Source organism: Neopelma chrysocephalum, unplaced genomic scaffold (assembly GCF_003984885.1).
Source record: "Neopelma chrysocephalum unplaced genomic scaffold, ASM398488v2 Primary Assembly neopelma1_43, whole genome shotgun sequence".
NCBI lineage: Eukaryota > Metazoa > Chordata > Aves > Passeriformes > Pipridae > Neopelma > Neopelma chrysocephalum.
Window position 1 is genome coordinate 9,118,653 of NW_020897702.1, and position 11,538 is coordinate 9,130,190.

Below are 11,538 nucleotides of genomic sequence, written 5' to 3' on the forward strand. Positions count from 1 at the left end.
TGCTTTCTTATGGGCATCTAATACTGAACACACAAACAGGACTGCTGCCATTCTGCATTTTCCCACTAGCACTGCATTTCCTTGGAAAGCCAGATTTATAAACGGCACACAGACAAACCGTGTTTGTGCAACAGATGTGGTGGTTCTGCATAGCAAGTATGCACATGCAGGAGGCAAGAAAGCCAAACAACAAAAAAGGAGCAATTCAGAACTGAGTGCTGCTAGGACACTACTCCATTCAGGCTATAATCCACTCTGGTGCTTCCTCGCAAGGAAAAAAATGTCCAGTTTGAGAAGCTGCCTGAGGAGACACGAGACAAGCACAGGTTCAGCCTCCCTGTAATGATTCCGTCAGAACTAGTCCCCTCTTATCTGGAAACTTCTTGCTTTCAGGGAAACACACAGTAGACACTGCAGAAAGGAGGAGGATGCAAAAAAACCCTTTTGATTCAGGAAACTGACAGTCAGAGAAGCAGTTAAGTAGAACCACTATCTGTTTAACCCCTCAGAAAAAAAAATAGCCCAACATACCTGAATTTGGCCTTCTCATGAACCCAAACATATTCTGGATCTTTCAGACTCAGACGTGCAAGATCCTTCACTGATTTTGTTTGTGTTGCAGAAAAAAGCAAGGTCTGGCGTTTCTTAGGTAGATTTTCTATGATTGCATTCATTGTATCAGCAAACCCCATGTCTAGAATTCTATCAGCTTCATCAAGAACTTGATTGAGGGATAAAGTTGAGAAAATCTGGTTTTAGATTTAATTATTAAAAAAACCCCTACATTAAATCTATATAGTACAAAATTCCATCTGTACTTATACTGCAGAGATTAACTTAATTACTGTATATAACAGGATTCTCTTTAGATATTCATGTATTTCATAAAATGTTTTAAAACAACCTGCAATAGAAATCACAGCATTTCCCATAATCTATGCACTACAGCCCTCAGTTTCACACACTGAAGCAAAAAGTTCAGCATTTCAAATAAACAGTTCAGCAATTTGTAAACAGACTCCCTTTCCTATTACTGAAATAGGAGCACAGAACATAAAACAGTGCTGTACTATTCATGACAGAGCAAAAAAACTCTCCTTTACCTAAGTTAAATTTACCATTGAAATACAAGATATAAACCGAGTAGAACAGAGACAAAGTCTTAAGAAAAGAGCCTACATTTAATGCAATTTTTGTCTGCCATGAATTGTACTAAGTGTAGCAAGCATAATTCCACATTTTATCAGCTTCGTTAGCTTCTTAATTGCTTCTACATTCCTGAAGCTATGCTAATGATTATGCAGTTCTTAGTGGCAGGCAAACTTTTTCATTACACTGAAAATTTTTGTTCAGGTTGGAAGGATGTAAATGAACAATGTTAACAATGCTAACAAAATATTAAAAGGAGCAGAAATCTGTCTTAAAATACAAAGAAAAATGTTTTATAGAACTGGTCCAAAATACACACACTGCAATGAATATTCATTATAGATAGTTAACGATCATGTCAGGAAAAACACAAGAGCTATAGCCAGAAAGGAAAGTTTGGCTATATAAAGGATATAAAGATATAAAGGATTATATGAGACACTACATTTGTGCTTGATTTCCTTACTAACTCACCTACTTGTTCTTATCACCCTAAGGAAAGCATGCTCAGCAACAGCTTCAGAGAAAGTACAAAGAAGAAAGTGGCTTTGCTGTTTTCTAATTTAATTTGGACATGTGTGAGCTTAAATGCCATTCCATTTACATACCATGCAAAGATAAACTTTTTACCCAAGAAAGTGCTCCATACAGTGCTCCATGAACTGTTACAAAATATTCCCAAATACTTGCAAGTACTTAAAAAACTTACTCAACATTTGCAGATCAGATGCATAGAAATATGAAGTTTCATCCATGTGTTGTAGAAGCCGTCCTGGAGTGCAAATTAGCATATTTATGTGGTGTATTCTTTCAGACTCTTCTTTCAGATCCTGAAAAGGAGTTAAACCAGCTTAGCTCTACTTGTTCAAACTAGAAGCCCAGTACCAGACATGGTCAAGTCAGCTTAACCTACTGGTAATTTTTAGAAGGAACAGTTAAGGAGCAACCTCTCCTCTTTCCACAGATACATCGCCATTTCTTCAGCATGCTCACACTTACGGCCTAAGCAAAATGTTATTTCAGAATAATCTAAATTCACAAGACAGTCCTGGAAGGCTTGGCAGGAAGGTCCACTCAGTCATGGAACCTGGGAAGATTGTAAATATGCAAAAGCTTCAAAAGATACAGAGTACACACAAGAAAACAAGTGGATCGCTGATATATTCCCATTAACTGTTCTCTTCCCTGAGTTTTTGATCCCAGGGTTTCCTTTCTAAACTAGTACTTAACATACTACTCAATTATGATTCCACATAGCAAACTCCAAGAGAGGACACACCTTTCCTCCAATGACAAGACCAGCTGAGAACTCATGATTCTTTCCCACTTTACGCAGAACCTTGAAGGTTTGATATGCCAGTTCCCGGGTCGGCGATATTATCAGAACTCCCAGTCCATCAGCGGAAGTCCACTGTTGGCGATATAGGAGTTCCAAAGCCTGAAAACAATTAACATATTAACACTATAAAAATCTCAGAAGGAAAGTGTGTAACAACAAGTTTGTAACAAAAAGTATCATTAAAAAAAAGACAAAGCCACATTAACTAAAGTAATGACATGAAGAAACATCAGTGTCCACTTCACATAGGTTGATTATATATAAATTTTAACTAATGGTAATGATACCTGCAGTAGCAAAGTTCTCCAGTACCAACCTATGACAGACAGTAATGGGTGGTAAATCATAAATACTTTACTGCACAATTAATCCTACCCTGCTAAATTGTGGAAACTAGGCCTTAACATCTACATGATAATTGAAATTAGTGTGGAAAAATATGAGAAATTTCCCTGCTCGTAAGGTTTTGTGGGAACCAGAAACAGGATGATCAACTGCAAGAACATTAGTTATTGAAGCTTTAATTCTGGCTGTAGGTTTGAAGCAGTACTATCCATGTTACATACAGAGCACTCCAATTAAAGTTGCAGCTCAGACAAGGATTATTCCTTCTCTTAGGAATTGACACTGCAGAAACACTGTCTTAGTCATCTAATCCTAACACAAAGACTTTACAAGTATGAATATCTGAAACCTTCTGGAATACTGAAAGCCATTACACATCCTTGTACAGTTAATTTTTTTTCCATTTTTCATCTCTTCAGCTCCTCTCTTAGCACTCTTCTCTAAAATTGTTTTAAAATAAGGTTTGTAAAACAAAGTACTTCTACCCTTAGATTAAGTAACTGAGCAATCTCACTTCTGTTTCTCAAATTCACAAGACTATCTTTTGAATCCTCCTACGTTTTTTATTCTTCACTAGTAAAAAATACTTTTTTAAAAGACAGCATAAAGCATAAATCTTCTCAACTACAGCGAGTATTCAAAGAACTTTCTACTGTTCTCATAGTTAGCGATAAAATAGGCTCCAAAGAAATTTATGCTTAGAAAAATGCAAGTAACATTTAAAACAAAGTAACTCCATAATCATAACATTTTTTTCCCTTCATATAAAAATAACATGATGGGATTTGTATCCACTTATATGTGCACTTTTAGCACACGTCTCAATTACATTTTCAGCACAAAGAAATGAAATGTATTTCATGATGTATTGAGTAAAACTGTCAAACATATATATCCATGACAAGGGTTTTCATCCAGTTTTTCCACTTGCACCCATAAGCGATTTCAAAGCAGTTCACAAAAGACAAGGAAATGGAAGTCCACAATCACTAAGGTTAAGTTTGCTATATAAGGTCCAAATTCCTACATTTTAAAGGAGTGAAAATCATTCATCTAAAAAAAATTTTAAGGAACTGAAGAAAATTTACCATTCTACTTCATACATTTAGTTTTCAGAACTGAACAACTAGAGTTGCACCAGGAAACATTTCTGAGAGGAAAACAAAGCACTTGCAAAATCACACAGGGTCTACTCATGTGAGGACTAAAATGAAACTTCTAAGTCTCAGAATATTCCTAGTGCCAGAAACACGCTTCTTTCAGAACCTCAAGCAGCTTTATTAAATTAGTATCTTGGCTTTCTTAGAACACTTAGATCAGCTGAATTGTAACTTTTCTCTCAGAATCTATTAACCTAAGCTGTCTGACATCAATACTTCATGGATAACTTGGTTTGAGTACAAATGGAAGGATATAAATTACTTACTGGAACAATAAAAGCCAAGGTTTTGCCTGATCCAGTCTTTGCAGCTCCGAGTACATCTTTACCTTGTAAAGCCAAACCTATGGTTTGCCTCTGTATCTCTGTTACCACACGATACTGAGCTTCCTGCAGTCCTAGTATGTGCAGTGTGGGAAGAGAAGAGAGAGTGTGTGGGAGGGGAAGAGGAATAAAAAAAAAGAAAGAAAAAAACTTCATTTAGTTTTGTCTGACCCAAGACTCTATTCCTCTGTTTAGAAAATGCTGTACATAGCAACACTTATCTAAAACTTAATTTAAAGCAAAAAAAACCCATTCAGATGCAGATAAAGAATACATTCTTTTTTACTTACATTATTTTCTAAACAAAACTTCCATACTCACCTTTTAGGGTTTTTTTTGACAACGGAAAATCTGAAAATCTTTGGATTTCACTTGCATTTATCTGAAAAAAAAATAATTTTGATCAGTGCTTACAATCTAACCATCTAACCATCTAAAGCAATCTTTAAGTTGGTGTTTACATAAATATGTAGTAGTTCAGTATGACCTGATCCAAGTTAGCTAGTCAGGCAATCTATACTAGTTTGACCTAAGCCAAACCACTTCTACCAAAAGCCGTTCAGTAAGTAATAAGATATACTTGAATAACACAAGTTAATAGCACAATTTAAAGCTCAGATCATCATGAAATCACAGAACAATTAAGAGTGAAGAGAACCTCAGGAGGTTTCTCATCTCAACCTTATTAGAGTTCAGCTGTCCTTTTCGCATCTATACTTTCAGATCTCTAGAAGCAATGAGGATGAAGTGTATTCCAGTTGCTGTATGAGACTGGACATCACTAAAGCAGGTAAGTGTTCTGCAGGGTAAAGGCCTGGTAAACAAACACTTCAGGAATTAGCTCCAGATAAGAAAGATACCTCTCTACCACTCCAGTTCTCCATTTTGACTCTGTGGTGCTAGTGTCTTTTGCATATGTTTAGTATTAGGTTATGTGATTAAAGATTAACAATTGTGAACTCAAAGACTTTGTAAGAACCAGTGGAACAGTGATGGGAAGGTGCCTCACTGACATTATCACTGCATACAGAGTTACAGTACCCTGACTCAGGTGTTCCCTGGGACCACTGGAGGAGAGGGGTCAGCTCACGGTTCCTCGGTGAACTCCACCAAGGCACTAGTGGGGCTACCCCCTCGCCAGAAGGCCCTGCAGAATGGCAGGGATCAGTGCCTGCAGGTGCACAAGGCTCAGAGGGAGCAGGGCGGGGGGGGGGGGAAGCATTTGAGGACACTGGACAACCTCGTACGGGGTGTTTTAAGGGGGCTGTAGGAATGTGTAAGACTTGTTGTGGGATGTGTAGGGTAAGGATCAAAGACAGGGAAAAGAAGGGATCAAGGTGGACTGGGGAGGAACCCACATGAGAAAATAGAGGCAAAAGGGGATAAAAAGGTGCTGGTCTGAGTGACAGCTGGCTGGTCAGCACACACTTCCCTAACTGAGCCCTGTACCTCATCACTACAGCCTGCCCTACAGTCTTACTAAATACTTTTACATAATATAATTTATTTTATTAACAGTAATAACAATAAAAATAATTACTCTTACATTCTTTCCATTGACTTTCTTTGTGGGCACACTGTCTGTTCTAAGCCTGCGTGAGAGACCACCAGCAACCTTCAAGTGGGATGAGTGGACAGCAGCACTTGAGCCCAGAGCCGGTAACTGGAATGGTACCACAAACCTCAGAGGCTGGAGGGTGCCAGTGCCGGCACCTGGGAAAACCACGGCCTGAGGCCAGCTCTGGGGCTGAGTAGATAATGCCAGTTGTGAGTACATATTTCACTAGTGGATGTTAATCCCCATCAGACAGAGAGGAACAGCACCTGCCGCCCATATTTATTGTGTGCAAGCACTCTGTGTGCGTGCCAATAAAGGCACTGCTCTGTCTGTGTTCAGCTGTGGCTGGACATGTGTGTACACAGGCACAACTACTGGGAAGATACACTCACCCTCGCTGCAGGGCAGATATGGGCACCCAGAACTGCAGCAATATTGCATCAACCTGACTGAGACAGGAGAGGCACAAGCTTCAGTATCCTGAAGCTCACCAGATTCACTAACCTCTAGCACTTGGTGTACTTACTTTTTAGAGCTGTCCTACAAAGTAAAAAAAACCCCAGATACTAAAAAAGTAGTTCATTGTGCTAATTTACTTCTCTGTATGCATCCACACTTGAGAGCTGTTAATTACACACACATGTGTAATTACATATTGCAAGAAATGTGGGTAGAGCCCTTCCCAAATCTTCGTTCGTGAAGCCTAGCCATGATGATGATGTAATTACATAGCATGTGTTTCAGTCCATGAGTTGGCTCAATGATTTAAAAAGATGTTGAGATGTCAAGTAGAGATCTTGAGAAAAATATAATATTTGCAACTGTTCTAGCAGTTAGGTGGTAATTAAAAAATGTGAACAGCTTTGATTGGCAAACTTCACAACTAATAGCAGCAGGGCTGAACAAAACCACAGAACTCAAGGGAAAAAAAATAGACTACTGAGTTTATAAAGCCTGAGCTGAAAAAGAGGAAGGTAGACTACACAGCTTTGAATGTATACTGACTAGAATCCATAAACTGAGATTTCCAAATGTCAAACTCAAAGCTTACACACTTCCTGCATTTCTAACTGGCATCACTTCATTCTAACAGACTGCTGAACAGAAATCTCCCAACACAGGAACCAAGCAAAACAGTCCTCGGCTCTTCTTGACATCTTGTGATAACAATTTCAAAGAAGGCCCCAGATGAAGGGCTACCGAGCTGTCAGATCAGCTTTATATCTACTTGAAGCACCAAGCCTTCTACAGGCTCTGCCTATTATAGAAAACTGAGAGGTTATAACTGTTTAAAGCATCTAAATCATGACACCACTCTTTTCAGGCTAGTTCCCTCTAGTAAAATCAAGATAAGTAATTTAATATGTGAATTCAATCCCTATAATAAAAGATAAAAATAGATAAAAGGTAATAACACCCTTACTAAAACCTAGTTTCAACATATTTCAATACATAGATCTTGCAAGACAAATTTCAAGCTTTCACTGTACCATAGCAGAGCAATTAAACTTTTGGAAATGTTATTTGGGAGGAGGGAAAAACTCCTCTCAGAAATCACCATTTTAAAAGTCTTTTTGACTTGCACAAATTGGAAACTTCAAAAAGTATTTCCAAACTCAACTGATAATTTTGAAGACACTATATATCACATGAAATATTTGGCTAATGCCCAGTCTCACATGCTAAATAATCACAACTCAGTGATGTATACAGCTTTGGTTTAATTTCAACCAAGAAACTGTGAATAGGAAAAGAGTATGCCTACAGGAGGGAAAAGTATCTTATCAACATCAAAAAAGAATTCACACAATTGATTATGTGCAACTGAAGGGATAGATTTTAGTAGGTTTGTAAAATATGAAACAGGCTATTACACCAATGTGAAATTGTTCTAAATAATTAAGGACACCTAAAGTATTTCAGTACTCAACTTCTTTTTAACTCTAGATGACTCAGTAAGAACAGATATATTAATCAAAACAAACAAATATTGTTCTGCTCCTCCAAGTTAAACTTCTCTAAAATAATTTAAAAATCATTACATGCATAAGCCTAGCTCTTTTAAAGATGTCCAAGGAAAAGAAGTGAGAACACTATTAAAAGAGCGAGGAATGTTAGGAGAGGCCGTGTCACAAAGCTTCCTTTATTATTTCTCTGCCCTACAGACTCCTAGGAGCAGAAGAAGGATATGCAGTAGTACCCTTAAACTCCAAAAATACTGGTTTATTTTTAAGTCAAGTCGAAATGGCAGGCATAAGAAGACCTGGTGTTAGAGGCAGATTTTCTGATAGCTCTATTTTATATCTACATGCACCAGTGGAAAACACCACCAACTTCTACTTAGCTTGTTTCCCTGCTAGAAGTTACTACCTCAGCTAATCTAGCTGGGAATCTACACTTGTGAGAGCAGCCAGCTCACTTCAAATACTTCAAATGACATTCTGATCTAACTCAACTAATCTGACATAAAGCACACTAGAAAGAATTTTTCACGAACAGCTCACCAGCACATCAGTTAGGCGCTCAATACTTTTCATGAGCACAACTGGATGGAAAGGACCATGTCCATCAATGGCCTGACGATTAGGCAATGAAGTCGCTGGATTAACAGACAACAGACAACCTACGAACACATAACACAGAAAACGGTCCCATGACTGGGACCTATTGGAACTAAATTTCACATTTTGCATCTATGCTGCCACACATTTGCTGTCACGTCAACAAATTACAAAAAAATCCAGTAACAAAGTATATTGGTTACCTCTTCATTATTAATTTTGTGTTGTTTACCCCCTGCAGACATTCTCACACAGGAAATTATAGACAGGAGGGCAAGGCGAATCTTCGTGCATCCATCAGCCATGCTACCCCAATTCCATGCCACATTCATGAGAAAAGCACATACTTAACCCACCCACAGCCTGCGTGACAGAGACCCCAGCCAGTGCACTTCATAGAGAGGAGCTTACCAAAGAGCTTTCTAGGTCCCTTGTCCCTGAAAAGGGATCTACCTCATGCAGAACTCACTGGAGACCCCTTTAGATCCAAGCACATGGTTCTTCCTCCCAATCCCCACTCCCACTTTAACCAAATCCAGGGTAATACAGAAGAAACACTGGAGACGAAGTGGAAAACCATGCTAGGGACCAGAAAAGAAGATCTGAAGGATAGAAGATAAAAAGCTTGGCAGGCATCCACCTGAATGTTCACAGACAGGAGACTCCTGGAGCTAGAGGACAGCAAAACCTCAGAAGGGTTGACACCAGGAGCCCCCAGCACCATCCTAATACTAACACAGGTTTACCTTGTCTTAATTCTAGTGGACATATGCCTGACCACTACCAGCCTCTTTTCTTCAGCCTCTAAAAACACAGACAAACACAACCTCCCACTACCCAATTCTTACCTATGCTGCCCCAAGGTCCACAGAGACACAGAATTATTACCCATGCCCAGAAACAGGCGCATGTGCAGTCACAATAGTGACACAGAAGCATCTCTACACATTCACATAGCCATATATATAGCAAATAAATGCAAGTATCCAGGGAAGCAACTGACAGAGGTGACCATAAAGCCAGTATAAACACAAATCTATGTAGAATGAGTGGAAATTGAATGCAATACACAGAAATACAAAGCAATCTATGGTATATATACTGCAATTTGGTATATAAACAATAGGTCCACCACCAGGGAGCTGTGTAGAGAGTTTACAAACTCTATAAACAGCCTTTGCCAAGTTGCTTTAACTCAGTTTCTCCCTCTTGCTCAGACATGGACCCTCCAGAGACCATGCAGAGGCAACCACCTCAAGTCTAGGTTACAGAAACAGTCCAACAGTACTGTAGTAATGCAGGATGTTTGTCATTCCATAAAGACACTCACCTACCAGTGGTCATCCCACTCGGAAAAATACAAGCTTCTAACAATTCCAGCTGTGACTGTGAAAGCTGACTATTTCTATAGTGAGTAGAAAGATATTGCCAAAACAAGTTAACTCAAAATTTATGCACAACAGAATGTACTAATCATTTACATAGTTACAATCTTTAATTTTTATCAAAAAAACGAAAAGCCAATGAATTACAAGACCTTTTTTTTCCCCTGAGAAATAATCTGTAATTCAAAACAGTAATATGACTATCTTTGGAAGCATACCATTTGCTTTCAAACAGTAAAGCAAGTTCAACTTAAGAATACTAACTTGCTGAATCTTAACCAAAGGAGCTAACGTGACCTCTTCACAGTAACATATGCGTTTCTTCTATGGCTCTCTTCATTACTTTGTGCTCGATCAAACTACAATCGCCAAAAGTGATTACCACCAGCTATGCCGAGCACTGCGTAACCAAGCAGAACTGCCCTGCTCCTCCTCAGCAGCAGCTACAAACTCAGCAAAAGTTTGGCAGAAGGTAGAGCAGCATCACAGGCAGAGCACATCTAACCCGTTATCCACAATTACAGTACTTTCCACATATCGGTACCATTCAAAAGCCGACTATCTCCCACAGGAATTCAAGGAAATCTGGGCAACAAAACCAACAGCGCTGCCTTCAGCTCTGGTATTCAAAAACCTATTTCCTGACTTGAGGTTAAACAACACACTCCTCTAGCGCGATGTTTGCTTGTCGGGCACCTTCTTTGGAGACAAACGTGACCCACCTCCAACACGGAGACAGGCACGCCGCCTGGTTAGAAGGACCAAATGCCACTGCACGCAAACCGTTTCCACCACCTGCTTCAGCCTCCTCGTCCTCCTTGCTGCCCTCCCAACCACTCACTCTCCCACGAGGGTCCCACTCCGCCCGGCTCCACAGCCAGTCACCTCCACCAGAACCACTGCCCTCTCCTCCTCTGCCTGGGTAAAAAAGGGAAAAGAATCATCCCTATATCATCCCTGCCTCGTGGAGGTAAAAAGCCATCCTGCCTGCCACACAGCAGTATCACCCGACACACCTGTGACCTACAGGCGCCGCCGACAACCAGAGGACCAGCCTGCCCACCACTGGGGCTTCCCCACGCCCACCCAAGACCCGCACACAGATACCATCCCTCCTCCTCCCAGCCCTACCCCGAAACACGCCACAGGAGGAGGGGAGCCGCTTTTCCGCCGCTTTTCCGCAGGACCGCCGTGCCCGCCCGCCCACCCACGCCCCGCACACAGAGCCCCTTGCTCCCCGGACCGGACCGGCCGTACCTCGGGGTAGCGCTGCACCAGGCGGGCGATGTTCTCCCGCTCTACCTGCCACTCGGGCCGCTTCCTTTCCTTGCGCTGCAGCCGCAGCCTCTTCGTCCGCCGGGTGTATTTCTTCTTCCAGCGCTCGAAGCTGCGCACCGCGTCCATCGCCGCCGCCCCGCCGCTCCCGCCGGCCCGGCCCATGCTGCCGCCACGCGCAGCACTCGCGCGGCCGCGGGGCGGGGCTGGCGCAGACACAGCGCGTCACCCGCGCGCGCCGCCGGGGGTGGGGCCGAAGGTTCCCCGGCAGTGTGTGAGGGTGAGAGGGGCGCGCAAGAGTGGAAGAAAAATTACGGTTCGTGTGATACAACCCGAAAAATGAGCTGTTGGTTGCTCTCGCTCTTTTTTATAAGACGTCATGGACTCGTAGAATGGTTTGGCTTGGAAGGGACCTTAAAGATCGTCTAGTCCAACCCCCCTGC

The 11,538-nt window shown here is 41.1% G+C and overlaps 1 protein-coding gene across 1 annotated transcript in view; it reads right to left on the minus strand.

Annotated features, from left to right (window-relative positions):
* The window catches only part of LOC113964699 (probable ATP-dependent RNA helicase DDX10), a 48,730-nt gene extending 37,433 nt beyond the window's left edge, over positions 1 to 11,297 (minus strand). The window contains exons 1-6 of the mRNA XM_027677263.1: positions 11,078 to 11,297; positions 4,638 to 4,698; positions 4,260 to 4,390; positions 2,429 to 2,587; positions 1,859 to 1,979; positions 532 to 721 (exon numbers count right to left, since the gene is read on the minus strand). Of these exons, the coding sequence (XP_027533064.1) occupies positions 532 to 721; positions 1,859 to 1,979; positions 2,429 to 2,587; positions 4,260 to 4,390; positions 4,638 to 4,698; positions 11,078 to 11,260 (845 nt within the window). The 5' untranslated portion in view covers positions 11,261 to 11,297. The remainder of the gene's footprint in view (positions 1 to 531; positions 722 to 1,858; positions 1,980 to 2,428; positions 2,588 to 4,259; positions 4,391 to 4,637; positions 4,699 to 11,077) is intronic.
* Positions 11,298 to 11,538: the final 241 nt, after the last annotated feature.